The sequence below is a fragment of the Triplophysa rosa genome, linkage group LG15 (assembly GCF_024868665.1).
Source record: "Triplophysa rosa linkage group LG15, Trosa_1v2, whole genome shotgun sequence".
Classification (NCBI taxonomy): domain Eukaryota; kingdom Metazoa; phylum Chordata; class Actinopteri; order Cypriniformes; family Nemacheilidae; genus Triplophysa; species Triplophysa rosa.
Genome location: NC_079904.1, coordinates 5,237,174 through 5,264,775, shown reverse-complemented (window position 1 = coordinate 5,264,775; position 27,602 = coordinate 5,237,174). Strand labels below are relative to the sequence as shown.

At 37.4% G+C, this 27,602-nt stretch overlaps 2 protein-coding genes across 3 annotated transcripts in view; one reads left to right on the top strand and one right to left on the bottom strand.

The window, feature by feature from the left end:
* Positions 1 to 1,497, bottom strand: part of itpkb (inositol-trisphosphate 3-kinase B) — a 35,170-nt gene extending 33,673 nt beyond the window's left edge. Inside the window, exon 1 of one of the 2 annotated variants that reach the window (XM_057353125.1) lies at positions 1,010 to 1,497. The gene's annotated coding sequence lies outside the window, so the exon portion shown is untranslated. The remainder of the gene's footprint in view (positions 1 to 1,009) is intronic. The other variant, XM_057353124.1, reaches the window with a different exon arrangement.
* A 3,099-nt stretch (positions 1,498 to 4,596) lies between these two features.
* coq8aa (coenzyme Q8A, genome duplicate a) lies at positions 4,597 to 27,599 on the top strand. The gene is made up of 15 exons (XM_057353307.1): positions 4,597 to 4,702; positions 8,816 to 8,998; positions 9,345 to 9,677; positions 10,971 to 11,037; positions 15,240 to 15,314; positions 16,957 to 17,082; positions 19,880 to 19,965; positions 20,070 to 20,210; positions 21,455 to 21,536; positions 22,311 to 22,404; positions 24,639 to 24,780; positions 25,685 to 25,792; positions 26,122 to 26,187; positions 26,266 to 26,352; positions 26,428 to 27,599. The coding sequence occupies exons 2-15, from the start codon at positions 8,834 to 8,836 to the stop codon at positions 26,719 to 26,721; spliced, it is 1,866 nt and encodes a 621-aa protein (XP_057209290.1). The 5' UTR covers positions 4,597 to 4,702; positions 8,816 to 8,833; the 3' UTR covers positions 26,722 to 27,599.
* The last annotated feature ends 3 nt before the right edge of the window (positions 27,600 to 27,602 follow it).

Sequence of the window (27,602 nt, the reverse complement as noted above, 5' to 3'; positions counted from 1 at the left end):
CCATTTATAGCAAAAGCCATGACATGGGAAAGGTTTTGTTTGACTGAAACGTTTATTAAATCAAAGGCTGAGGCAAAATATTTCATAATGGACCGTAACAACTTCCTGCAAGTTTACCATGTGGGACTAATGACTTACAAATTATGTGTGCAGCACACCCAAAATATAAAAACTGCTTATGTTTATTTAGTTCAAACACACACTATGTTTTTCTTAACACGCAGCTTCTCGTACCAGCACCCATATGCAAACTTACAGGATTAATGTATTTGTTAAATTAAATAGTGGTGGTTTTGGGTGATTTAAGATAAACATTGCATGCTTTATGTAGGAAAGTCAAATGGGACGGGCAGGTTGTGCCCTGCATTTTAACTCAAGGGGAAGAAGTCAAGGTTGGAATGCGTCTTCGAAATCTCAAACCAGCCACCACCCTTCAATGTGATTTTTAAAGGTCCATTATTGCACTAAAAGCCTGACTGTTCAAATGCTTCTTGAGGCGTTCCATGTCACGGATGAAACAGTTGTGGGACTACCAGAACCCTTGTGGATTCAGCAGACCGCTTGTGTTTAAGAGCAAGTGTAAAAGCTTGTTATGACAGCAGGGCTCTAATATAATCATCTATTAAGAACTAATATGACTTCAAGGAAGACCCTCATGAAACTTTAAAACATCTCAATAAAAAGCCCTTTACTGAACTGCCCACTCTTCGGCATTCACTGAATTTGAATGAGCTGGAAAGCACGTGGCGACTCTCTTGTGAAGTCAATAGATGCAACTGACACATTTGTATTCCAAGTAACAAGAGATCTTTTTCAAGTGGGATCACTAAGCCTATCTGTGAAATTGAAGTTTATGGACATGAAGCACAGAAAAATGTCTGACTTAACACTTATAAATCATAAACAAGTAAGATTAAAGACCCAAAACACAAGCAGTTCTTGCAGAAGCGAACAAGTTCATCTACATTCACACCTTAAATCAGATTTATACAAAGTGGGTTTTTTTTACCAGAGTCTGGTTTATCAGGTTCCAAAACAGTGATGCAGGCGTATTTTGTTGTCATCCATAACCGCATATGTATGATCGATATGATCCGTTACATCTTCCAAACTTTCTCCACACGTTACATCAGACCAGGAGAGGTTACAGTGTTTACTGTAAATGTTCTGCATCACACACAAAGCTCTCCAAAACGTTTGACAGCATTTCACAACAAAGTCGAAAGCGTTACCTCGAGTGTATCGGATCCTTATTGCAGTCCTTTATGTTCTCGGTTAAACGCTCGTTTTTCCGACGTCGGGACACGTAGCAGAATAATAATGACTGACACTCGTCCGTGCTTACATTCCGCGAGTTCTCGTCGTCTATTTAAATAAACGTTTTACTTTATTTACTTTGCATCGGGCAGCGTTGAATCAGTCGATAGGAGCTGTTCGACACCTCGCGTCAGAGCCGTGTGTTTGTTTAATGTACAAAAGGCAGGAAGGAAGTTAATATGACAGTGAGTCTGAATTCAACGGAACAGGCAGAGCCTCACTGAACTGTTTCACACATTGAGGGAAACAACAATGATGCCTTAAGACTTCGGCGATGTATCGTATTGATGCGTGTTGTTTATATGAAGCTTAGATGTGCGTAAATAACTTTTTGTTAGTGTTTGCATATATGCACAATACCAGTTGTTTTCACCCCCTTGAGTGAATTACAGTATTTCTCTAAAACATTTTTATACGAAGGCTTAAATTCTTATTTTTTTAGACATGTTGCCTGTATATGTGCCCGGAGAATCGATTTATTTACTAAATAAAAATGTCAAAAAAAATTCGTCAATAGAAGGGTTAAATCAGATTTCTGTTTAGAAAACATCCCAGCATACATGGGAGATCCTCATAGCATTATGAAGTTGTTATAACAAGTTTAACCCTTTCACGCACGAATATGAAAAAAAAAGATTTTTAGATGTCCAACTGAGTATGCATTTAATTTTTATTTAAGAGCTACTGTAGCTTGCTTTCCATTGTAGTGATCTTCATGGATGACATGTTCAGTTTTAACATGTTTTGCTAATAATTTACATGTATTTTTATTTGGGTAATATCATAGTTTAGAATACTGAAAAATGTTAAAATAATAAAATGATGAATAGGTGTGTCCAAACCTTTGACTGGTAGTGAAAACACTCATAACCCTTTGTAATAACTTACATTACTAAGTCTTAAACAAAACCATTAGGTTAACAATCAATAACTCAACTGTCATTTGAATGCATTAAAATATAAATTAATTTCAACCTTTTCAACCTTTCAAAAGTATGTAATTTATGCAACAAAGTTCTGGTGCGAATAAACCTCAATTAAGCAGCGCAATAAACCACCTAAGAAATTGAGCAACAAATGTCTCACACCCATCAACAACAAAATCGGTAGTCAACCATTATAGACTTTACCAATATAACTGTTACACATTAGTTTATTTCTTTTTCGACATCATTTTTTAAAGTTTAAATGACTCACCTCGCTTTACATAGACAAAAGTTCTTTCTTAGTTCATTGGGAATTCATCATTGGGGCAGGCCTAGATGCTGTCAGAGGTCAGAAAGGTAGAGAAAGTCAGAACTGTAGATATGTGCATTGTCTTAAACCATTCTCACACTCGCTGAAAGCGTGATAACATCATTCTGATTAATCTCTCTGAGGTACAGTACTTACCAACCCCATCGAACAAAGGAAAGTGTGTCATATGCACCACTAAAGTGGATGGAAAATATAATGCTGTAGTGGCCACTGATTTGAATGAGACAGACTGGCTGATATGTGGTATGAAAATTAATTTTCCGTCCTCTATGATTGAGACGGGGTGCATGACCAAGTTTAGCAATATGATTTTTGACTCTTAGATCTGTCCAACTTTCAGGATATAGGTTTTTCACATTTCACATTGCAAGCCCTTGGGCAAACTTCATTTCAGTATTTCCCTATCAACTGTGACAGCTATAAAGTCAGGTCCATGCAATCTTCGAACTCGTACAGTACATATGAATTTCAAATGAGTTAGGAAGAAATCAGCTACCCACATAAAAATAAATAAAGACTGTAAAGATGGACTTCACAAAACAGTCTAGAATCAAAACATATACGTTAACTGAGAATCGGTCGGTTGATACATTGGTTCACCTTTTATAGGCAGAAATGCTCTTTATAAAACTACACCATTACATGAGATAACCTATTGTACATGTTTATTGCACCATTGGAAACTATTTATATGATTCTATATTATTATCTTTAAAAAATATTTTTTAAATCAATCTGTGCTGTATGTAATGCATACTTAATGTTTCAAGGACTTGATAGTGATAGGCACCAGAGAGCCTAAACTAGAAATAAAGCCAACTTAACTTAAGTTGCAATTAAAAAAAAAAAAATCGTATTGCTCGTGACTATAAAAACAGTTGAATGCATAGATAGTTGAAGCTGAATTAAAAAAAAACATACAAATTTAAGTCCAAGATTGTCACAAAATACATCGTTTTATTGCCACCTAGTGGTAGGATAAGTGAAACGAGCAAAGAGCCTCTACGCTTATATAGTAAAATTAAACTTTTCGTAATTTGAAATATATATTTTAATAGTTCATGTGTTTTTATTTATATGTTTGTCCTTTATATCCCTTCGTAAACGCACAACAGTCTCGTTTTATTAAACTCGGAGTTTCTATGAGTTTTGCCTGTTTTGAGCTATTATATTCTCCCAAAATTACTAAAGATAAGATAAGCAAATGTGTCGCTGCAATTCACAGAAACATCTGGATTCCAGGCACAGAACGTGGATTTGCCTATTTTCTATATTGGGGTAAAACCAATAATTAATGCATGCTGACAAAACGTGTACAGTTACTCGGTATACGATGCTAAACGTTTATTTAAGGAGTGGTCAGTATAACATATAACCTAGGGGTACGATTTTAGCCTAAAATGCAACATACCTGAGACAAAAAGATCAATTCAACTTCACATTTCAGTCTTTCTGTCACTTAGTGGGCGTAAGTTAGTGGGCCGCCTACTCTGACATCACTTGCACAGCTTTGTCGACTGCTTAGGGAATTTGAACCACTAGATGGCAGAAAAGTATCAAGTACGCACGCTACAAGGTTTTGAAATGTAATTATGCGTTTCCGTTACGATTTCATTAAAATTGCGGTGTCGGTTTGATTTCAAGCTAGTGACATAAATTAAGGGTGAAAATACAAAAACAAAGATCCCTTTCGATAGAGCTAAACAAATTGAAAGTATATTATTGTAAAAAACATACTATTGCTGTACTAACTGTACGCGCATAATATGCCTAAAGATTGTGAAATCCCTGCGTGACGACAATTTAATATTTGCCCTTGGTCAACATATTTACGACCAACCTCCGTTGCTCGATTTCATGACTGAAGCAGAAAAGAACCAATAAAACAGCGAATAAGGTTTTCTAGCCCCTCCCCTGGTCGCGTCTAGCCCTGGTCGCGTCCATAGACTGTAGCGCCTATGAGAGGGGCGTCTATTGCGTGACCAATAGCAGCCGACGGAGGGAGGGCCCAAACAGCTTTGACAAGCACACTTCAGAGGGTAAACAGCTCTTACCTCATGGACGCAGGTCCACCATATACAGTGATCGGGTTGGAGCAAGTATAACCACATCTTTGCCAATTGTGGAGGTAAGTCCTCATACAACCCATTTCTAAAACAACAGTTATATTTTATTAAATAACGTGTAATGCGAATGCTACATATTTTATCTTATAAATAAAATATGTCCTTCAGCTTGTTGACTCGCGTGTCGTCTGAGGAAGCATGCTTTGATATGAATAGCATTGTATCCGTATATTTCAGTGCGTTTAGATCGATGAAGTTACACGTGCATCCTACATGTGTTTTAACTTTGTAGTAACGTTACGATTGCATTGCTATTTTAAGTTTTCTCTGACCGTTTAAATATATATTTATTTGCTCTGTTCTTTAGTTTCCAAAGCAAATCCTCTTAAAGTAATGGCGTGTTTACGCTACACTTCCCAATTTTTCTTAAAGGGACCATACTTCCTTTTTAGATGCACTTGGATTGCAGGTGTTATTTGGTTACTTTTTGTTAGGAACACGCAATGTAAGTTACTGACTGCAGAGCTAAGATCAAAGCAGACTTTGCTAGGATCACTTCTTTTGCAAAACCCTGAGCCTTAAGCCAAATCTTTGTTTATAATCTTTTTGGAGAGCTGCTTGGGTGCTAAACGTCAGACCTGACCTAGACTTTAACTTAAACGACCTGGCTGAATTGTATTTGAGTTAAATCCGACTTTTAATTTTGCATGTTGCAAGTCTGGTTGACAGATCAGTTAAATGTATTTGGAACCATGAAATATACTAAGGAATTTTAATGCATTTTTGTTGATGCTTTAAGATACATGATTGTTATTTTATATTTATAGTTATAAATGATTAACGATTAACATACATTTACATCAACATGTACTGTTCAATTTTACCAGCTGTTTGCAACAATCTTTTCAGTATTATTATTAACTAAGAACCACAGTGACATGTCTTGGTTCAGTAAATCACAACCTGCCCACATGCAAACATTAAAAAAGGTGTTTCTCTTATTGAACAATCTGATTGGCTACACATTTGACGTTCCTTGTATTCGCATAAACAAGTATGGGCTCTGAGATTTTCTGCCAACAGGCCTTGCAACAGTCTGTCATCACTCATGTTCCTGTTAAATATATAATAACAGCTGCAATTGCCCTGTATCTCACAATGGAATAGGGCATCCTAAAATGACTGACATTTGTTACTTTTTCTGTTTAGCTGTCTGACACTTATTTAAAGGGATAGTTCACCCAAAAATGAAAATTCTGTCATCATTAGCTCACCTTCAAGTTGTTCCAAACCTGTATTATTATTTTTTCCTGATGAACGCAGAGAAAAAAATATCTGGAAGAATGTTAGCAGTTTTCAGTTCTGGGACATTATTGAAAAATTAAAATGATTGTCAAAGGTGCTCCAGAACTGTTTGCCCTCCTAGATTCTTCAAAACATCTCGTTTTGTGTTCAACAGAACAAAAAATATACAACATTGTTTTCTACTATGGTAGTAAATGATGTCCCAGAACTGAAAATTGCTAACATTCTTACAAATATCGTTCAATGCATTTATTCAGATTTGGAACAACTTGTTTTTTTTTATTTTAAAAAGGTTTTAAAATTGTCAGCCTGTTGCATTGAAAAAAATAGTAATAACATGCACAAACTTAAACTGACAGATGGATAAAACTGTGCATTCTTTGCTTAAGATATACATTTTGCATTTGCATGCATTTAGTTGCAAAAATGCAGACGTGTTTAGGCATGTCATTTCATTGGTGTAACAAATACCTACTCGAGTTAAAATGCTGTCTTATTTTCAATCCCAATTTACAAGATTACGGTATGAAAAAGTAGGTTAACGTTATGAATATTTGCACCCGGAGCTTCACTGTAAATAAATGCAAATGTTTAGTTCATGAAATGTAAAGGGCCTGTTCACATCAGGGTAATGACTATGACATTTTAAAAATTAATAAATTTAAGCGAATAGTGGAGTCCACAGCTATGACAATAGCAAACAATAAAGATTTTTTCAGTTGATGAACTGATCAAACTTGGACAACCAATCAAAATCCATTTAAATTTCAAGAGCTCAAGCGTATAAAATGTAATATCGTGGCATGCAAGCTAATATAGTTATCATTATTTGTATTAGTTATGACCTTACTTGCAATAGTACAGTCATGATTTTAATTCCCAGAAACACAGTAAAAATTGTATTTCTTGACCGTACGTGTACTGTATGTCACTTGACATTAGTAAGGAGGTGTTGGGACGACGTTGTGGAGAGACTGAGCTGTCTCTTGAGTTATACAGACTTCAAGTCTAATGTCATGTGCGCAAGATTATACTGTCTTTAAAATAAAATCAGAATACTTTCTTTTTTTCCCTGTGTCATCTTGTTGGCTATTACAGGATCGTCACATTGCAGAGTTAAGTAGCTGAATGCACTGTTACAGACCATTGAACTTTGCCCTACTTTAAAATAGTTGGGGTGTGTTTATATCCTGACAAATACTCCAAGGTTATTAGCTCTGGCGAACTTTTATCAAAGAAAAATAAGTCAATTTAGTCCATGTTTATCACTAGATCATCTGTATGACCTACTTGAGTCGGAGAAATACATATTTTTCAGTTTGTAAACTTCTTTAAAAAAATCATGTTTTGTAGAATGATAATGTCCCTCCTGTAATAGTTGCTGTGTTGAGTTGATTCTCAATGTTTTGACAACATCACAGTGTTTAAAGTGTAAAAATCAACCTGCAAATATTTATATTGGCAAGACCCCATCCCAATGGCATACCCCATCACGAAATTGAGAATGTTACAGTGGTGCTCAGACTGAATTGCACATTCATAATATCTATTATTCATTATTCATAATATGGGCAAGTGAGAGAGAATTTTACTTGCCCGACCGGACAAGTAACTTGAAAAAAAACAACAACAACAGTGCGACATATATGTAGAATAATAAGAATATGTGCATTAGACAGAGCCGCGTGTTTGTGTGAAGTGCGTTTGTCGTGGTTGTGCTTGTTTGTGTGTAACAATAATCAATGGCGCACCGCACTGAGTCCATGTAACTACATGCGGACGCGGAATCCTGTTAATTAAATGTCATCTGGCTGTTCTGCGTGTCTGAATGAATTATGTGCACAGTTTAACATACAACACGAGTGATGGTCGAGGATTTATCTGCGTCTGCACTGTATGAGGATATGAACACATGAACTTCATCTCCAGAGTTGCTCTGAGAGTTAATTTTACGAGCGTTCTACTGTTTGAGTGAAGATATCGGCAAACACACAAAAACTCGAGCGTCTTCCCGAAGACCCGTCAAAATAAAAGTCCCGTTAAATTGAACACTCCGACAAAAAATACTTTAGTGAACTATGGTATTTGCTCTTGAAAATTGTAGTGCCCTTGTAGTAAATTGATAAACACTGTATACTATAGTAAAGTTCAATAACACTATAGTATCTAAGAATTTTACTGCAGTTTACTATAGTAAATACTAAAGTATACTACGGTAATTTATGTGGACAAATATACCACTATTGTATAGTAAAAAAGGAAAAACACAGAACTTATTTAACAAATTTAGGCAGACACTAGTTAAAATGCTTAGAAGCAAACTTGATCAATCTAAATCCAAAACAATTATGTTAATTATATTATATTATGATTCCAATGAAATATCATCTCTTTATCTTTGGACTAGTAATTTTTGTACTCGGACAAGTGAAGGACAAATTTGCTTAATGTCAAGCCCTGTTTTTGTGTTTGTCTGTGTCAAAGCAACCACAAATTAGACACTGGTGAAAAGTTTTGTCACTTGTCTAACCATGAAGACATTTAACCTTTGCAAGAGCTGCCAAGAATTGTGATAACAGCTGTGTTTTGTTGGTGGCACAGGCACCCTAGTAGTGTTGATTTAAAGAGCCAAGTCAATTATTTATAGATTAACAATTGATCAACAATGTGAACGTATAACCATGTCAATCTAAATATTTTACATTTTGTTGACATATTACACTACAAGCAACAACAGCATGTCCACGTATACATTCATTTGGTCTCTTGGTGCCAGAAGGTACCATGTATATGTGTTGTGGCATTAGTTAAAATGTTTTTTTTAAGCCGTTGATGTTAAGGCTATTGTATAACTTCCTTCCCTGTGTTAGGTGTAAAGCAGAACCAACATGGCAGGAGACATGTTGTTGCTGATTAGAGGCCTAGTCAGGCTAAGCCAGGCCGTGATCGAGACGCAGGCCAGCTCCATGCGCAGCGGAGGAGTCCAGGCTATGAGCCAGAACATGCAGATGACGACTGAACAGGCCATGAGCGTGGCCATGCAGAAGATCCAGGTAGGTCCTGTGACAAGTTTCCAGTCACTTCAATGTACTGCAAGTTTTGTATACCTCGGCTTTACGCTTGATAATGGTGTTGTGTTGCAGCTCTTTTATCTACATAAATGATACAATAACAATAAGATTATGCAAATGAAATTTACCTGGAGATTGGGTTACCACCTGGGTTGAGGCCAACTCTTTTTCTAAAACATAAGAGCACAGCGTGTGCTGCCAAGATATTTCTAGTATCAAATGTTTGTTTCAAGTACTTTGAAAGTTTCTTCTTATGTTCATGATTTGCCTGTTTAATCAATTTACTGGAAAGCGCTTAAAATAACCAGAAGGTGCTTATGTGTTTCAGGAGTTCACTGGCGGGCAGCAAAGTGTCTCCAATTTCGGTGCCGACATGGACTCCAAGTATGACTTCACCTCTTCGGAGGAGAACTTTGAAAGTGTGGGACGGGAAGGTTTGGACAGTGATTCAGTTTTCAGGGACGCGGGTGCAGCGACCACGTACACTCAGGCTGCAGGGAAGTCCAAACTGTTTGAAGGTTATAAAGACCCCACCAGCCAGTTCACGGGCCAAACGCGGTCCTATCACCAGGATCACTCCTCTGTGGGAGGCATCACGGCTGAGGACATTGAAAAAGCAAGGGAGGCCAAAAGAAGCAGCTCCAAACCACACAAACAAATGGTACAGGAGACCTTTTCAAATCTCTCATCACCCACTAGTATCTGACTTTTACAGTTGTCAGGCATTACAAGAGGATATTAATAGACGCAATGCAACTTGATGAATAGGGCTGCATGTTATAGAGGAAATGTGATATGCGTCAATTTTGCTAATTTATGATAATACTTAGTTTTTTATTATATTAAAACATTTAAAAATAGAAAATTACATAAACAACACATTTCACGTTCTTTCTGGGTGATAAAAAAAAGATTCATGCCAGTCTCGCTGCTGTCTGCATCGGCGTAAAACTTTAACTTTGCGACAGAGGTGTATAGTACTTGAGTATTTTACTCTCAGGGATCAAGTGTCTTGTCTAAACATTTGACTTCCATACGTTATAAAGCATGGCATATATCATACTTTTTATACATTTGAAAAAGTATTTTATTACTTTTACTCAAGTACAATACAGTAAAACGATTTTTGAGTAAGTATTAAGTATTAAAGGAAAAAAACATGTAAACATTTTATTTTATGAAATGTAGTGGTGCAAACTATGTATATATATATATATAATTTTCCCAAAGTAAAAACACTCGTAAAATACTCAAGTACTATAGACGGTTTCATCTTAACAACATAAACAAAGGTTACTGCGCATGTGCACTTTTGTGACCCCAACTGAACTTCCGGTACACATTCACAAACAATAGAGTGCCTGTAGATTATGTCTGATAACAATCAAAAGATACCAAGAAGAACTTGGCTAAACTTGTCTCTCCAATATTTTGAATTTAGACTCCGATTCCAAGCTCAACTGCGAGATGTAAATGTACCGTACGTTTTGTTTTTTAAATGAGACTGAACTACAAAACCCATTCAAGAAATTGTTTATTTAATCAAATGAACATACAACAAAATTCAACAAATCGTTTATCTAATACAATTATTATACAATAAAATAACTATATAAATTAATATGAACATAAATTTAAATAAAATATAAATAGTTACATTATTAGACACTAGCCAAACACAAACCGGAAGTTAACTGGAGGTGAGTCTGCTTTGTGAAGGATTCAAATCCTTTAGTTATTGAAAACCTTTTCAGTATGCACATTGCAATGTTTTTAACATTTCTATATATTTATGGTAGTCAATGGTGGTCAAGAACTGTTTGGCTACAAGTATTCTTCCAAAGATCTTTCTCAGTGTTTATCAGAACAAATAAATGTATTCAGATTTGGAGTAAATGAGATCTTTCATTTGTGGGTGAACTGTCACTTTAACAGTGTGTCTTTTCTGCCGTAGCTCAGTGAAAGAGCGAGAGAGCGGAAGGTGCCGGTCACACGCCTGGGGAGACTAGCAAATTTTGGCGGTAAGGTTACCAAATCTATTCTTTTTATCATGCTGGCATATGCTTTTTATATTCTTAAAGGCCGTTCTGGATTAGTTTAATGTCATGCTGTCCATTCTGATTCCACCCATTCTTCGATCCAAGGCATCTCTCTTCTCATACAGCATTACAAAACCAGATTGAGGATTTTAAATTAATCTCCACTTTGTAACAGTGTAGACTGATACTGCCTCTGTTTTGGATTATGGGAGAGAGATTAACCAGTCTAGGAATGTGCATCACCTGTTCCACTTCCCATTCTGTTGCGCGTAACTCTACCCTCTTTTGTTCACTAAATGACAGTGTTTCAGTTATTTCTCAAAGGACTATCGCTGAGTACAGAAATGGCCGAATGGGGTTTTAAAGGGAAAGTGCTGTCACATAGGAAAATCTCCCACTGTCGGTCACATTGGCCCTGTGTTGCGATGAGATACAAGGGTCCACTATATACTCATTTTCCACTGACGCACACTTATTGACATGTCATATATATATATATATATATATATAATATCCTCAGCGGCTGGTGTGTGCGACCAGCACGAAGTGTTTGTTATCAGATGAACTTCTGTCTGCCTTGTTTACATGAAAACGCCTGTTTACTGCAAACCCATATACGGTCACCATGCACCTGTTCACCTGACAGGCAATAAAGTTTATAAAGTCAATAAACATTAAAACGCTATAAGGAAACATTTGTGTCCATTTAAAAATTGTTCTGTAATTGTTTATACGCTGGTTGTATTTGACGTGTCTGACCTTTTGTCCTCACCTTGACCTCCAGGTTCCCAGTTCTCTTTGCCCTCTTTCTCTCGCCCTCATTGGAAGGCTAGCAATTTTTATTAATAGCCTCCAGGAATAGTATGCATCATTTTGGCAGGCTTTCATGTGGTTGCATTCTTCTCGCAGTTTGGGTGACCATAGACAGCCACTAAATCGGTATCTGTAACAACTGTTTTTAAGTAGCACGTTCATTTTGTTTACATTCATCTTTGGTCACGCTATCAGACAATCTTTTAATGATCTTGACCACTGTGTGCTGCCCCGCATAGGTCGGGCACTTTCACTGGATGTCAGCTTTTAGAAAATGCAGGATTCTGTTGTACAGAGTATCCGCTCTAAGTTCCACCTTCTAGTAAAAAGAACTAATCGGCAATTATTAAAGTTGGCAGTGTTTCCCCTATGTTTACGGCTTGGGGGGGGGATGCGGTCTATATATTTTCTTTGCGGCGGAGGTCCAGACAATACTTTTTTTAATAAATAATATTTAATCAATTGAGCCGTCGATTATGTATATAAAAAGTTAACATCTAATGTTTTATCAGGCCATTCATTTTATATTCTGATACCCACAGTATATATGAAACATAGAAGGTCTGGTAACTGAGAAAATGTGTTGTAGGCTCTGGTGCTAAAGCGAAGTCCTAGTGGTCTATTTTAAAGGCGGGGTAACCGATTTCCGAATTACGCTGTAGACAACTGAGTCGGGCCGAGTACCAAAACAACCTTGTAGCCAATCAGCAGTAAGGTGCACAGTGCACAGGACGGACATTAGCCGAGCGCTGACGAAAGCGAAAGATGTGGGTAGGGGTGTGTTTGTTTTGGTGATTTGAACATCAACAACGGCTAAGAGAAATCGGACACCCCGCCTTTAATGTAAAAAAACTACTGACAACAAAATGTAACGACTGAAATGAATTTTGACAACAAAATGTAACAACTGAAATGAATTTATCATAAGCAGAAGTACTTACAAAGTTAGCCTTTCCATGCCATTCATACTAGAACTGATTCTAAATAATCTTTCTGATTAAAACACGATTCATTTTGAAATGCTCTTAATATGCTGATTATTAATGCTGTTAATATTATTAATATCATTAATGCTAAATGTAGATACAAGACGTTATGGTTTATAATCTGTCACAAACCTATATAGTAACAGTAAACTGACTGACAGCTAAAAATACTTTATTAGACTGCTGCATTTTCGTTTACTTGCGTTACAGTAAAAGTGTCCATTTATTTACCTGCCCTTGGTGTCTGCAGGTCTTTATATGCGACGCGTCTTTGGCAGGAGAACCTGGTAAAGTTCACATTATTTGTCACGTTTATTGTATTAGTTTTTAATAAAGAGAACAAAACAAATGTTTCCCACGTTTATTTACTATTACATTTATTACGTTTAATAAAATTACTTAATATATTTAAAATAAAACACTGCTATATATGACATTCATTTAATCTGTTTATTCTCAAAAAGTAGAAAATAACTGTCAACAAGAATAAACACAAGTGTGTAAATGTACATTCGTGGCATTAACGGTCCCTCTCCTCCAGCTGATTCTAATCAGACTGTTGATTCGCGTTGTATCGTGGGAAATATGAGTGAGCGATTGTACGTCGGATATACACTCAAAATCAGAATGCATTGTGGGTAAAAAGTTGTGAACAAATGTAGGGAATGAGTTGTTTACTCAGAATTCGGACAACACTACAAAATGGCGGACACCCGATATAGTGCACTATATAGGAGATAGGGGCGAATTCAGACTACTGGTTGGCATGAAACGGAAGTAGCGATTGTCTTTTTTTCCGTATCGTGACGTATACTCAAGTGAGACGACTTTTGAAATGAGAAAAAATGTAGGGCGGGACTTGATTTCATCCACCGACAGCTGATTGGATCGTTTAAAGGTGAAATATTTGCAATCTGTCCGTCATTGCAGGCCCACCCTCACGCCATTCCTCATGACCAGAAGTAAAGAGAGGTCGTTTTGAGAGGTGGAAGAGGTTAACGTTTCCGATTAAAGATTACAAGTGCAAATGAATGAAAAAAATAATGATGTGCACGGATAAATCATTTCTAATAAATACTTCACCACTGTGTAAAACAATTAGAATGATAAGTTTTCATTTCATGCCGACTTTAAAGATGAGTAGCTGAAGTACATGCCAGTCTTTGTGCATTGTGTGCAGTCTTTAAGCATTTTTTTAAGTGGTTTTTGGACGACAGTTCACCCAAAAATGAAAATTCTGTCATCAGTTACTCACCCTTGAGTTGTTCCAAATCTATACACGTTTCTTTGTTCTGATGACCACAGAGAAAGATATTTGGAAGAATGCTTGTAACCAAACAGTTCTTGACCACCATTGACTACCATAGTAGGAAAAATATATTTGTAAATTTCTTTGTTCTGTTAAACACAAAATATATTTTGAAGAATGTAGGAAAGCAAACAGTTCTGAGCCACTTTTGACTACCATTGTCATTTTTCCTACTATGGTTGTCAATGGTGGCCCAAAACTATTTGGTTTCAAGCATTCTTCCACATATCTTTCTCTGAGTTCATCACAACAAAGACATTTATACAGATTTGGAGGGCGAGCAAATGATGACAAAATTGTAATTTTTGGGTGAACTGTTCCTTTAATAGTGTGATCCTTGTTTTTCACAAGTCCTTAAATTCCCCCGGACATAAAAAGAACCAAAAACAGGAACGCTGTTTAATCATCAACCGCAACTGACCTAGAACGTCCCCAGCAGGCTTTATCAAACACTCGAATGTGGCAAAACATACATGTGTTTCCTTAAGGTGTGCTCAGACTCGTGGAAAGCAACAGCGGGGCAGAAAACGTGGCTTTCACATTTCTTGCCAGTTGTGTTTATACTGAGGTTTACAGTCAGCGGCTCCTTTTCAACCGACTTGAAACCGCTCCTAAATTTCTCAAAGCAGCAGCGTTACATAATCACAGAATTACGTAACTATTGAAGGTTGCTCCAAATCTTGTTTCTCAGTTCTGCCACAGTAAATGTGATGACCGTGGTGTTATTTGATATGCTATTTTTGGTGTCTTTTGTTAATTATTCAACACGAGGGTGGATTGATTTGTGAAAAATACCCACAAGCCCAACTCACACTGTTGTTACTGTGACAGGCTGGTCGGGAGTAATGTTTGATAGCGCCACAATGTTGATGCTTTACAGGTAATTCGGCCAAAAATGGCTTGTGTCTGTCTGCCACATCCTGTAAATGACAGACTTCAGCTTTACATTTAGGGTGGATGTGTTAGTTTGAGGTTTGAGATAATGACCGAAAATGATCGGCTTTATTTTCTAGTTCATTATTTCTAGTCTGTTCACGAATGCATTGTGAATGTGAATTTAATGATGTCTCTTGCAGGGCTCGCTGTGGGTTTGGGTATTGGAGCGTTGGCAGAAGTGGCAAAGAAAAGCTTCAGAACAGAGGATAAGAATGGTAAGACCTCAAGACCAGCCTCAGACACCTGTTGTTATTCAAAACCATTGAATTTGGCTTGAAGCTTGTAGGGAATAATTGGACTAAAACTTTAATAGAGTTGACCGCTCCAAAGTGGACCTGAATGTGCTATAAACACATTGATATACACATTTCTGTGTAATTGGTATGAAAAAATGCCAATATGGTCAAATGTATACTGTGTATGCTTAAAATATTGTCCTTGAAATGTTTAGCATCGTTCACTACTTGTACATGTAAATATGTGTATCATGTAAATACGTGTACAATGTGAAGCTGTATATACAATTCATTTTTATAATGTGACATATTTAGAGTGCAACATTATTATCCATTAAGAATTTATTGGACCATGAAATATACACAGCGTTGCTATTTGCTAATATTATTCTTTCGTGGCCTTAGGACTCTCAAAGGTAGACTTCATAAATCAGTAGAACGCTTCATTCCTGTTATACCGGTTATTTTTCACATTCTTTTTTCGACTTGTGCGACTAACACAATGGTGAGTTCCTATGTTAAATCTGGCTGGATTTAGGAACTGGGCGTGCAAACATATGGAGGACTACGTCCTGTAATAAGATCTTATCTAGTTAAACCCCAGATATGCTAGGTAATTATTACCTTTGACCTCATCAACACATCCATGAATAGCCTAATGTTCTCGCATAATGCAGATCTGTTGACCCTAATCCAGCGGTGGGTGAGAGTTTGTTTACAAGCAATGCGTATATGCTGCATGGACATACAGTTCTCTAAAAAGCAAAATCCTTTGTTTACATGTACATTTATGCATTTGATTGATGCTTTTATTCAAAGTGATTTAATATAAAGTGAATTCGACACAGTTATCATAGTACATGCGCTCCTTGGGAGTCAAACTCAAAACCTTTGTTAAAGGGATAGGTCACCCAAAAATGAAAATTCTGTCATCTTTTACTCGCCTTGTAATTTCAAACCTGTATGACTTTCTCTCTTCTGCAGGACACAAAAGATATTTTAAAGAATGTTGGTAACGGAACAATAGCATTTATACTTATAAGAGCATACTCATTGACTGCAATGGTTTTGTGTCTATACAATAGAAGTGAATGGGTACCGCTGTTGTCGTTCTTCAAAATATCTTCTTTTTGTTTTCTGCAGAAGAGTAAAAGTCATACAAGTTTGAAATGACAAAAGAGTGAATAAATGATGACTGCTTTTTTAATTAAAGGTGCAGTGTTTAGATTTAGCGGCATCTAGAGGTGAGGTTGCAAATTGCAACCAACGGATCACTCCACCCCACCTACGGCTGACACACGACTAAGATGTCATCACGTTTTTGCTTCTTTGCTGAAGGAGATAATGTATTTACGAAACGCGCTCTGTTAGAGCAGTTTGTCCGTTTAGGGCTGCTGTAGAAACAACATGGCGAATTCTATGTAAGGGGACGCACGGTGTATGTAGATATAAAAACATAACGCTTCATTATGTAAGCTCTTTATACACCTTTGAACCTATGTGTATTATATTACACTGGACCTTAAGTTCCCTTTTGTTTTATGATGCTCAACTTCCTGTCTTTTAAATTCTGTTTTCAGTCCACTAAGTACACACTTAACACACTTATAATTTTACACAGGAGAAAAGAAAGCAGTTTTGGACAGCAGCCCCTTCCTGTCGGAGGCCAATGCGGAGCGTATCGTCAGGACACTGTGTAAAGTGCGTGGGGCGGCCCTTAAGCTCGGCCAAATGCTCAGTATCCAGGGTAAGAGAATGCTTTCTTCTGTTTACTTCACATTCGACCGGGTCACTCAGATATCACTCTGGGTCATTGAGAGGTCTCTCACTATTGCCATGCTTTATAACCTCCGGCCATTTACAATGTCGATTGGGTGTTCTGGAGGCATGAGGGCGTCTTCAGTTTTAAAAGCTGATGATATCAGTAAGAGACTTGGCCAGCATTCAGAAAGGTGCATAGAAATTGGAGATGAGGGTTCTTTTCTGACTGATATCCAAACTTCTAAAAATAAAGCAAACTTGCGTGTCCTTCCTGCGTTATTTCCATAAGCCAGTATGGGTTCTAACTTCTGTGCACGTGTTGAAAGTTCATAGTACTCGTACAGTATCAGTCGAAGGTTTGGACGCATTTGAGTAAATTTATGGGAGTTACAGATTGAAAGGTTTGAAGGAAAAGTTTCCTGCGCTGAAAATTAAATATTGTCATTTTATTCACCCTCATGTCATCCAAAACCTGTATATGACTCATCTGTGGAACACAAAAGTGGTTGTCTCAGTGGTTTTGTGTCCATACAATGGAAGTCAATGGGACCCCAATGTTGTTGGGCCACCGCCGTTATTTAAAATATGCTTTGTGTGCTGCATAAGAAAGAAAGTCATACATGACATGAAGGTGCGTAAATGATGATAGAATTTTCATTTTTGGGTGCTGTTCCTTTGAAATGCTTGTAGGCACGTACAGATTTTACATATGATTTTCTTTACATTCAAAATCAAATAAAAAAATTTAAAGTTGAAATTACACATTTTCATAATGGACGAGTTGGACTGAGTAGGAAAGTTGGATCTTGAAAAGTTCTCTGTCATGGCCTCACCCTTGTATCCACTTCTGCTCTCCTGCTGTTGTCCAGCAATTCAAACATTGTGCAACTTCATCTGTGACTTTTGCTGTCATTCAGATGCCCGTTCTGCTCTGTCATATCAGAAGCATCCAACATATTCGTGCAGAGGAGGATTGACTTCACATTCCTGGAAAGAGCGCATGAAAGAATGCACGCTGCCCATGGCTCCCCCGATACCAGCACAATCTCCATGCGTGATTTCTTCTGCGCTGGCCGCATGCACAGATTCCCTCTGATTGTGTGTTGGGTAGGGATGTGGCGGTGATGAAATCTTCCCACCGGTTAATAGACGTGTAAAAACACTATGGGGTGGTCGAAGATGCAGCCGTGCGCATGACGCATTTTACTTTCAGTTTTGAAAAAGCGGCACTTCGGTAACAGCAATTGCTTGAATTAATGGTGGGTTCAATATCTTTCTTAAAACACACAAAACTACAAAAAAGTACAATGACATTTGCATTAATTGAACACAGACCTTACAAAACGAATAATCACAACACACATCAAGCAAAAATAAATTTAGCCTACGAAACTATATTAAAAAAAATGACGGTGGGGGTCGGTGCCGCGGTGTACAAGCGATGTAATAGGTAGACGGGTGGACACCATCGCTGCGTCCGAAATCGCCTACTTCCATACTATATAGTAGGCGAAAATGAGTCATGAATAGTATGTACCAAACCTCAGTATGCAAAAATCGGTTTGCGAGAAATACCCGGATGGTCTACTACTTCCGCCGAGATTCGTGAGTGTGGATCGGATGGACACTTCTCTATCCCATGATGCCATAGGAGCTGAGCAACAGTCAAATTTCCAAAGTAAATTAAATAAATATAGAGGAAAACTAAGGCGGATGTCCGTTTTTAATCTAAGTGCCAGTAAATGAATTTCTCGTAACTAAATTATCCTTTAATCAACGCTCACGTGTAGGTTGTTGTTAATACGTCATAGGTCAAAGAGCATACGGGTCACATGACCGTAAAACATGGCGGACGCAGTATATCCGAAATGTATTCATACTACTCCCACTCATACTGTATAGAACGTTCTGTTTTAACGGCCGATGGATGGGTACATATTCACATTCACTACAGACTGTCACATTATGTGATTTCGGACGCAGCACATGTATCAAGGGTGACACCCACTATCGTAACAAGCCTAGTGTTGGGTTGTATTTGTGTACGCTGCAGGTTGTACATCAAGGACAGTGACAGCGCTGCGGTCGGCGAAGCTCAAAATAAGCCGACAGCCATTCCAGAAACGTGACCTTTACACTGCACTTTAGGAAGATGTGAAAGATCTAAACACGGATGGGGTACTGCGTTTAGGTCATGTAAAAAGATGCTTGTCATAGTTAGGAAAGATAAAAGAAGTAATGTACAGTTGAAAAGTCAGTACCTCATAAATATTTTGTGTAGGTTAACTGATATGAGCTGCTGAGATGGTGTAGAAGCCCACGTTCCTCTGCAAGAGTATCAGCGCAGAAAATGTGCTGTCGTCAGACAAATGTAGGTCAGAAAACTGATGCAGGATAAAAACCATGGCAACCGTTTCTCTGTGGCAATGTGAAGATAAGATTTTGACTTGTTTATGAACCCCTGAAGGTTTGCTCTCTGGTTGTCCTACATTTTGAAGGTGATTTTGAAGCTCATTTGGTTTGGAGAAAACTGCCTATTTATTCGTCTCTCTCTCTGTCTCTCTCACTTCCTCCTTAATTGTCATAACGTCATCGCTAATGTTGTTTTTACAGTACACAGATTCACTGAGTAAACATGTATTAAGAAAAATGAACGCAAGACTTGGTTTGTGACTGCGTCATATAAGACATTTTAATCGCACGACCAATCATGCGCACCAGACACAATTGAGACATGTTAATACCATATGTGAACTTCAGTTGTGTGTTTTATATCGTTTCAGATGATGCATTCATCAACCCACAGCTGGCCAAGATCTTCGAGCGTGTCCGGCAGAGCGCAGACTTCATGCCCATCAAACAGATGATGGTACCGTCTATTTAAACCACGAGCCACACGCCATTTTTCAAATGTAAAAATTCGGTACATACTGAGGGAATAACGTTTCACACGTGTCTGTTTGCTCTGTGCAGAAAGCCCTGAACAGTGACCTGGGCCCGAACTGGAGGGATAAACTGGAGACGTTTGAAGAAAGACCCTTTGCTGCTGCATCCATCGGACAGGTCCATCTGGCCAGGATGAAAGATGGTCGAGAGGTTGCCATGAAAATACAGGTTAGTTAAAAAAAGCTGGAAGAATCGCTCCACTGGTAAAGCACGGTGCTAGCAATGCCGAGGTCATGGGTTCGATTCCCATGGGAATAGTCTGAATGCATTGTTAGTCGCTTTGGATAAAGGTGCCTGTCAGATGCGTAAATGTATGTGCAATATGTCAAATCGGTATACTTTAAAAGTGTCGTTTTAGTCAAATATTAGTGCAATAGATGTACTAAAATAGGTTTATTTAGAGCATCAACAGCCTGACGTCCAAAGTGCGATTCCCTTCTGACTTCTTTTGCTAATAATAGTGAGCTGAATGTTTAATAAGTTGATAACCTAAATCTGTTTGGACTGCTCGTCTTTTTTTAGTAAAACAAACAGTTCAGAAACGTTAACACAAATCGCAAAGTCTGTTTGGAAGCCTGTTGTGGTGTATTTGTTGCATTGGCCAGTGTGTTCTAGCACTTGTCTCAAGAACCTCCTTCATGGAGACATCGTAGACTCTTGAAGACAGATGAGTCTCCTGTGACCCATTTGTGTGTTTGTTTACATGTTAGTGCCTATTTGAATGACTGTAGCATGTAAACAATTTGATACGTGACATATTATTTGCACAATAAAAACATCTTTGGATATTTAAAGGTCCAGTGTATGAAATTTAGCAGCATCTAGTGGTGAGGATGTGAATTGCAACCAACGGCTCACTCCACACCCTCTCTTTCGAAGCACTACGGTTTCTGACACAGCACTAAGATGTCGTCACGTTTTTGCTTCTTTGCCGAAGGAGATGACGTATTTACGAAACGCTCTCTGTAGTGCAGTTTGTCCGTTTAGGGCTACTGTAGAAACAACATGATGAATTCCATGCAAGGGGATCTGCGGTGTATGTAGATAGAAATCGCTCATTCTGAGGTAATAAAAACATAACGCTTCATTATGTAAGGTCTTTATATGCCTCTGAAGACATCGCTATTTATATTATATTACATTTCTGTCAAAGGATTCTGCAAAAAATGACATACTGGACCTTTAAGAATATATGCAAAAATCTAAGATTGTGATATTTGAATTGTATTGTTGCCTTTTTATCATACCATATTATCATTTTACAGTACCGATATATATTTCTAGGACATCAGGTTCTTTCAGTTACATTGTTTGTTTGAGGAACACTAAGGACTTCTAGACAAACAAATGATTAAGTATCTGTAAATATCCATGTGTTGGAACTTGTTTTAATGTGCTCTGTTTTTCTGCAGTATCCCGGAGTTGCACAGAGCATCAACAGTGACGTGAATAACCTGATGACTGTCCTAAGCATGAGCAACGCACTTCCTGAAGGTGATGACCTCATCGCTCACGTTTAAAAATTTGATCTCATCTGTACCCAGTCATCAGTTTTTTGTGATTTATGTAAACAAGTTAACTGATGTTTAAGCCTGGGGGATAGTGTTGAAGCTCAGACAGGTCATTTCCTCCCACAAACCTCATCCTGTGTACTCCCAAATACAAAAAACTTATAGAAGAATCAACGCTTTGAAAATTACAAGTACTTGAGAATATGCCCATTTTATATACTTTTTTTGTAATTGCATCTTTCTTAAATATTTTAGTTTCTGTTTATGATTTTAGTATGCCGTCAGCCATCTGCCTCATTTCTGATCAGACTTGGGGAAACATTCACTGACCTCATTCTTTCCTGGAACTTTATGTCAGTGAACTTTAATGTGACAGTTTGATTTATATTTGACCTATAGATTTCAGACTGTATGTTGACCAATCACAGACCCTGGGGGCGTGCCATTGATCACACAGAAGCCACTGTCGTTTTAACAATGCTGGTTAGAAACTCTGCCTCTGAACTAAACCTCCAACCATTGTTTAGGCTCCACCGGAACACTGTTCATTACCATCTACAGAGACGAGAGAGAAATGACGCAAATCACAATGCCTGTTAAATGCCAGACAAGTTTGCGTGACTTGCCAAATATGTGAACGACGAAGAAGCGTCTTAGTGTATCAGTTCTAAATTGTATTTTCACAGTGATGCACGGTTGGTTGTATCTTATAAGGTCCTGACTCATCTCTGACCGTTTCTTGTGTGTCTCTGTGCAGGTTTGTTTCCAGAGCATTTGATTGATGTCATGCGTCGTGAGCTGGCGCTGGAGTGCGATTACATAAGAGAAGCCAAGTGTGCACGGAAATTCAAGTGAGTGAACCTCACTGTCATGGTTTATAGTGCTATAACAACCGGCTGGATGTACAATATCGCGCTTGTTACACAGCTGCTTGTCACATGAGAGAATACTCAAATATTTATTTATATTTACAAAATATTGATTTGAAATAGGGCTGTCAAACGATGATGTGCTTACATATATATGTCTGCGTACTATGCACATTCTTTTTGTATTTATAAACATACACAAATATGCATATACAGTATTTAAGAAAATATAACAATGAATTCATAATATTTCATATTAATTAATACTATTTAATATAATCATAAATGTAATTTATTGGTCAGTATAAATACAGTACATGTAAATTTTCCTAAATATATACATGTATATGTACGCGTTTATAAATATAAAATTAATATGCACAGTACACAGACATATATTATGTAAACACAAACTTTTATAGAATAAATAGTTAAACTTTAATATAAAAATGAACTCTCTCTCTTGTTAGTTCAAACCCATCTGCCATTCTTCCTTAAAAATAAAATCTTTAACAAGATGTTTACAATGCAACACATTTTTGTTGCCACTGACCAATCAGAATCCAGCATTCCAGGTAGCTGTGTTGTGATGTATATTACTCCTTAAATGTTGGTTTCTGAGCCGTTACTTGGTTCATTTCAGACAGCATTGTGCCCAATTCCAGACCTAAATTTGCCTTTGGCTGATGCTCTTTCGAGAAAGGTTTCCACATGGCAAGAATAAATATTACAACTGCTTGAAATGATTGTGCGCTTCTGTATCCCAATATAACATCATCTCCCGAGCACTGGCATCAGAGCGCCAGACTAAAAATATCTACCCGTCATTTTTGGCCTTGCTCGTAGGACAGGGTTTCAATGACCTGATGTGAAGGAACAGTTTGTTTGCTGACAGCTTTTAAATATAGCAGGACTGGAAATAATAAATATTGACAAGCGTTTTGTCAGGTAAGACCACCTTGTCTTGTCCTATCCTCTTGCGGGATTGTGTGGAATCACACACGTTTCGAGATAAATTGATCACATCCTGGAGATGTCTCTACGTTTATGTAGATCATTGAGGGAATGGGTGTTTGGTCAGCTGGTACTCCGTGTTGAGGAATACAAAAACCAAACACACATAGATTGTCTTATCGTTCTATAATAGTGTTAGGAAGTTCAATTGATTTTATTGAATCTGTTTGTTTGGACGTTTAAATCAAAGATATCATATCCGATTTATCACTCAGTTGTGTTTACAGAAGTCCCTGCTGAAAACTTGTGGTGAAAATAAAATGTTAGCTTTATACTACTGTTTATTTCTGTTTTAAAGGTTCCACTTTAATGTTGTCACAATAAGTTTGATCTTCATTTATAGTTATAAATTATTTATAATCATTTATTTTTAATAAAACCAAGAACTATTTTAGCCCGTACATAACCGAGTTTTGATTTTAGTATTATTTTGTTTTATTCATATTTTAAATTAGCTTTTATTTTTACATTTTTAGTTTTAATGTTAATATTAGTTCAAGTTTTAGCAATTTTGGTAAATGCTTTTGTCATTTTACAATTAATTTTTTATGTTGCTATATAATATTAATTAATTTGTATTTTAGTTTTACTTTAGTTTTTGTTTATTATTATATTTTTAGTGCTTTAAACTTATTTCAGTTGATTTGAGGCAACATTTCAATTTCTCCTTAAGTTAAGTTTTTCCAATAATTTTAGGTCAATATTTTATTTGATTTCAATGAACAGAACAGATTAAATGTATTAAAAATTGTACTTTAATGTACAGCAATTGTATTTTATTTGATTTCAATGAACAGAAACGTTTTCAAAGTTTTAATTTTAGTAAACTAAAATAACCTATTTCATTTTAGATATATTTAGTAACTTTCTATTTAAATAATAGATTAAATGTAGTAAAAATTGTACTTTAATGTACAGCATGAGCATCAAACTAAAGTCTTTATATCCACATACAATAGTATATAGGCTTTATGAAACATACTATTGTGTTTGAAAAAAAATGTGTTTGGTTTTGTGAGACAGCAAAGTATTAGTTTTAGGCTGAGCTCTTCTGTACTCTCTTCACCATGACTTGCTAAAACACACATCACAGCTTTTACGTTCAAAGCAGATGCTCGCGCACTCGTGTGCATGTCCTGGTGAGCTCATGCGAGTTGGCATGCTTGTGTTCAGTGACTCAGAAGCTTTGTGGTTTTTGACAGGGAGCTTTTGAAAGATCACCCGTTCTTCTACGTGCCAGAGGTGATCGACGAACTTAGCAGCCAGCACGTCCTCACCACTGAGCTCGTGCCGGGATTCCCTCTCGACCAGGCCGAGGGTCTCTCACAAGACCTGAAAAATGAGGTATCCACTGACTGTTATATCCTTTACTGTTAAAGGAAGTGGTTCATCTTCATAAAGGAAAATTCTGTCATCATTTACTCACCCTCTTGTCATTTCAAACCTGTATGACTTTCTTTCATCTGCAGAACACAAAAGAAGATATTTTGAAGAATGTTGTTAACAGCCCCCCATTCACTTGCATTGGTTACCATAGAAGGGGGGGGGCGGGGGTGCTGTTCTGTTACCAACATTTTTCAGAATATCTTCTTTTGTGTTTGAAATGACAAGAGGGTGAGTAAATGATGACAGAATTTTCATTTTGAAGGTTAACTACTACCGATTCATTCCCGTTTGTCCTTGTTTAACCCTGGACGTCATCCGCTAATCCATATGCAACAATAAATCATTTTTAAAATTAAATTATGAATTGGTTGCTGTAAATTGTGTCCTTTAGATGGTAATAATTTGTCATTAAGCCACAATATTATTCTATAAAGAATGAGTCACATGGTCTTAAACGTGCTTAGCCACATAAAAGCCCCTCACCTTCTTGGAACATTATCACCACCTAGCGGTGAAAATATTGTATTGCATTATTTAGCCCCAATGCTGGCAGTGTAAACAAAAGTATAGCCAAAACACTAAGGAATGTAATTTGAAGTAAATCTTCATTTACCAGATTTGTTGACCAAGCTCTTAAGTGTTCCATGTTGATTTAAATCAATAAATAAGTCAATAAATGTGATGGAAACTTAAAACAGAACATACAAATATGCTCATCAGTCACGGTGTCTGTAAACATTGCATTAAAACTGCCTCGTGGTTGTTTATGGGTAAACTAAGTAGTACACTTAAGGGGTTTATGTGTAAACATGTGGGATTTAAAGCTGTAGATGGAGTAACCACACTTTTATTTAATGCTCAGATCTGCATGAACATCCTGACCCTGTGTCTAAGGGAGCTTTTTGAGTTCAGATACATGCAGACTGACCCCAACTGGTCCAACTTCTTCTATGATCCACAAACGCACCAGGTAAGACAATACATCAGCATGCAAACATTCGGGTCAAGAGATTATTAAAAACGTAAAAACAAAAGAAAGTTCCCCTTAAAGGGACAGTTCACACATAAATAAAAAATTCTGTCATTTACTAACCCTCGAGTTGTTCCAAATTTGTATACATTTCTTTGTTCTGATGAACACAGAGAAAGATATTTGGAAGAATGCTTGTGTTCTTGGCCACCATTGACTACCATAGTAGGAAAAATGACAATGGTAGTCAAAAGTGCCTTAGAACTGTTTACTTTCCTACATTCTGTGTTCAACAGAACAAAGAAATTTATAAAGCAATTTTTCCACAGGTTGCTTTGCTGGACTTTGGTGCAACGAGAGGATTCGACGAGAGTTTCACGGATCTCTATATAGAGGTGAACTCATCGGATTAAAAGTAAACACTCATTGAAACGCAAACATTATTTAACGGTTGTATTTACTCTTTATAAAAGATCATCAAGGCGGCAGCAGAAGGAGATCGAGAAGGCGTGCTGAAACAATCCATAGACATGAAGTTCCTGACTGGCTACGAGTCTAAGGTAAAGTGTCCTTATCTTTTTTTCACGTTTGGGCGGCACACAAGATGCTCGTGCTAACGTGACCTCCTTTCATAGGCCATGGAGAACGCCCACGTGGATGCGGTTATGATCCTGGGCGAGGCCTTCGCCTCCAAGGTGCCGTTCGATTTCGGAGCACAGAGCACCACGGAGCGCATCCACAACCTCATCCCCGTCATGCTCAAACATCGACTCGTCCCCCCGCCGGAGGAAACTTATTCGCTGCACCGCAAAATGGGCGGGTCCTTCCTCATCTGTTCCCGCCTCAATGCCAAGTTGAGCTGCAGTGACATGTTCAACAAGGCGTACAGCAATTACTGGAGAAACAGTCAGAAAGGACCCATCCAGTGATGGACAGTATTTCCAGCCAATCGTAGCGCAGAGTTCAGGAGGCGAGAGTTTGTATTAAGCACAGTACCAATTACGAACTGACGAATGGCACTTCTGACTGACCGAACCGTACCATCATACACATTTGTTTTTGTTTTGAGTGTGTTTTTTGGGAAATAATATCCGTGGAGTGGAAGAATTGCTATTCAGATGGATGTATCGATGTGCCTATAGAATTCCTAAAACCAAGAAAGTTGGTTACTCATCAGGTATGGAGGTAGTAAACCTACCGTTTGGCTGTAGAACATTGAACATTTCATAACCAAGCCAACAGTTTTTCCAGGTTGTCGTACGAGGACCGTTCTCCTGAATCAGTATGTTAACTTTGATGCATATATTGTTTGAGAAAGCATTATGATGTTTATTTTCTTTCCTGGTTTGTTTGTGACTCGTGAATGTCGCGCACAAAATGTAGGCTCTTTTAAAAGCCAAAGTATGATAAAGGTGATTGATGGGTCTGTTTTCCATCGAGAGATGCATAAATGCATATGTTGCAGTCACATATTAGGTAAATATGGCTTTTTCCTGGTTTCTCTGACGTACACTGCAGGGCTTGACTGTTTGAGCCCATCAAAACTCAAAGCCTGTTTGTTTTTGTTATGTCATAATGCATTTTAAGACGTTAGGATGTTATTGATGGTGGGATGAGGTATCACGTCTGTACATGCATTTAAATGTGCCCTAAAGGAATCAAGGTAAGAAGAAGAAAGCATTGTTCAGTCTAATGGCTTCATATCATGGTGGAGAAAGCTTTTTTCTAATTCTCTTGCTATCGGCATTCTTACAAGTTGTGATAAAATTGTGATAAATCTGAAAATATTAAATATTTTGAATCAAGACAT

Coding starts and splice junctions, on each gene's coding strand:
- coq8aa (XM_057353307.1), top strand. CDS start 8,834: ATGGCAGGAGACATGTTGTTGCTGATTAGAGGCCTAGTCAGGCTAAGC. Junction 19,966..20,069: donor TGCCCATCAAACAGATGATG/GTACCGTCTATT, acceptor TGCTCTGTGCAG/AAAGCCCTGAACAGTGACCT. Junction 26,188..26,265: donor TCACGGATCTCTATATAGAG/GTGAACTCATCG, acceptor TCTTTATAAAAG/ATCATCAAGGCGGCAGCAGA.